Source organism: Pinus tabuliformis, chromosome 4_1 (genome assembly GCF_031772625.1).
Source record: "Pinus tabuliformis cultivar Carrire ecotype Pingquan chromosome 4_1, CPIR1, whole genome shotgun sequence".
In the NCBI taxonomy this organism is placed as follows: Eukaryota; Viridiplantae; Streptophyta; class Pinopsida; order Pinales; family Pinaceae; genus Pinus; species Pinus tabuliformis.
Window position 1 is genome coordinate 670383420 of NC_142303.1, and position 2206 is coordinate 670385625.

Sequence of the window (2206 nt, forward strand, 5' to 3'; positions counted from 1 at the left end):
ATGGACAAAGCAGCCCTAACAGAGAGCACGTTCCTAGTGGGGAGAGTGTGCGGAAGGAACTACTCGTCGGGCCGCCTGAAACGATGGACAATGGAGGTCTGGGGGAACGTCCTGGCACAACTCCCTGTGGTGCTGGCTATGTCAAGAGGATGGTTCATGCTAATCTTCGCCGAACCAGAAGACGTGAACTGGATATTAACCCGATACTGGCACATAGAGATGACTCCCATGCTCCTCAAGCGATGGACAACGCTCTTTGATCCGGAGAAGGAGAGCATTGGAGCAGGGCCAATATGGGTTTGGCTACCAAGTCTCCCACTACAATTCTGGTCCGAGGACATATTCAGAATCATTGGGGATGACCTCGGCACCTACCTGGACCATGACAGATCGTACATGGACACTAGCATCCTAGTGATGGCTCGTATTCTAGTCTACCTGGACACTAGAGATGGCTTGGTGGAAAGTTATCAATTTCAGTTGGGAGCCACAACCCGCTGGTAGGAATTGGACTATGAGGGCATACCGTTTAGATGTAGGAGGTGCCATGAAGTTGGCCACCTCTACAAGTCCTGCCCACTAGTCACAGGGCTAAGACCATCTCCCCCGAGAAGCTATGCAGTGGCCAACACACAGACGAACTTGGGAATGGCAGAGCTTACAGATCTACAACCTAGACAGCCAAAAGGACTGGAAAGACATCCCCCAGCTTCTCCAGCCCAACCGGGAATGGAAAATTGGAACCCCGAGGCGCCGATCACTAGGGCACGTTCCAGAGAAGGCACGGGCTTCACGGGTACCTCCTCTCCCCCTAACACTATTTCTCCGACTGAATGTATAAATTTTGTTTCTAGTTCATTACAAGTAAATTTGAATATAGTCCTCCCCCTCCCCAAGCCAAGCCAAATCTGCTGCCCAGTGATATCCGCTCCCCCCCCCATCCCAAACACCCCCTGCACCACCAGCCATCACACCCCACATAGCGAACCCCACAGGGAATCGATATCCGGATCCTCCCACCACTATAACCTGCGCTCCATCCCTCCACCCCTCCATGCCTTCGAATTGGAGGAAGACCCAATCCCACCTCTCCCCCCCAAAGCTCCACGGGGAAGGCAATCCTGCATCTCCAAAGCCATTAAAAGAGCCAGCTTGGAGGTGGCCTCGACATACAAACTCCCATAGATCAGGTCCTTAGAGCAAAGGGGAACCCTGCCTCAGTGAACCCATGAAAGGCCTCTCCTTCAACTGTAGGGGATTAGCCAGCCCCGATAAAAAGTTGGCTCTAAAAAGACTATGTCTTGTAGAAAAATTGGACTTCCTAATGTTACAAGAAACTCTTAGCGATGGACCCCTGGTTCTTCAAAAACTCAAACCATTCTTACCCAACTGGGAGTTTTTCTTTCTGGATGCGAGAGGTCACTCGGGAGGACTAGCCCTGGGTTTTAACATCTCCTCAGTCAAGATCACAAATGTTTGGGGAAGGCAGGGTTTTTTGGGAGCGAACATCACATCCAACTCCCCCCATCTCACTCTGAGAATATTCAATATCTACGATCCTTGCCAACATAGAGAGGCCTACTAGGGAAGCCTTTTACAATTGGACTCCATATAACCAGAGAATACGATTATTGGGGGAGATCTAAATTTCTCCCTGGGGCTGGCAGAATCATGGGGGAATAGGGCTCAATCTGATGTCCTAACAGGCTTTTTCGAAAAAATATTGGACAAAAATGACCTCATAAGCATAGACTCAGCCCGTAAAATGCCCACCTGGAGGAACCATCGAATAGGGGAGCATGCCCTTGCCCGTCGTTTAGACCGGTTCCTTATCAGATCTTCCCTCCTAAACAGTCTTGGCCGAATCAGGCATTGGGTCAAATCTGGGGGTAGCTCAGACCACTCCCCGATTTTTCTGGAAATTGAAGATGCAGCTAGGAAGCCAGGATCCCCATTCAAATTCAATGCCGCTTGGATTGGGGAAGAAGGGTTCCAGGACTTGGTAAAAGGCAATTGGACCCATTATAACAGGGAGGACGGGCTATCTCCCAGAACAACTATCACAAAAAACCAAAACTGTCTCAAAAAGAAAACAATTGCCTGGGTAAAGTCCATAAAACAAAAAGAAGAGGAGGAATTGGTCAAGATCGAGGCAGAACTGGCCTAGCTCGAATCTCTGGGGCTGAAAAGCTATTCTACACTCTGC

At 49.8% G+C, this 2206-nt stretch overlaps 1 protein-coding gene across 1 annotated transcript; it reads left to right on the forward strand.

The window, feature by feature from the left end:
• LOC149177884 (uncharacterized) lies at window positions 1-504 on the forward strand. The gene has a single exon (XM_089421907.1). It carries the CDS (start codon window positions 1-3, stop codon window positions 502-504), a length of 504 nt encoding a protein of 167 aa, XP_089278033.1.
• Window positions 505-2206: the final 1702 nt, after the last annotated feature.

Coding starts and splice junctions, on each gene's coding strand:
- LOC149177884 (XM_089421907.1), top strand. CDS start 1: ATGGACAAAGCAGCCCTAACAGAGAGCACGTTCCTAGTGGGGAGAGTG.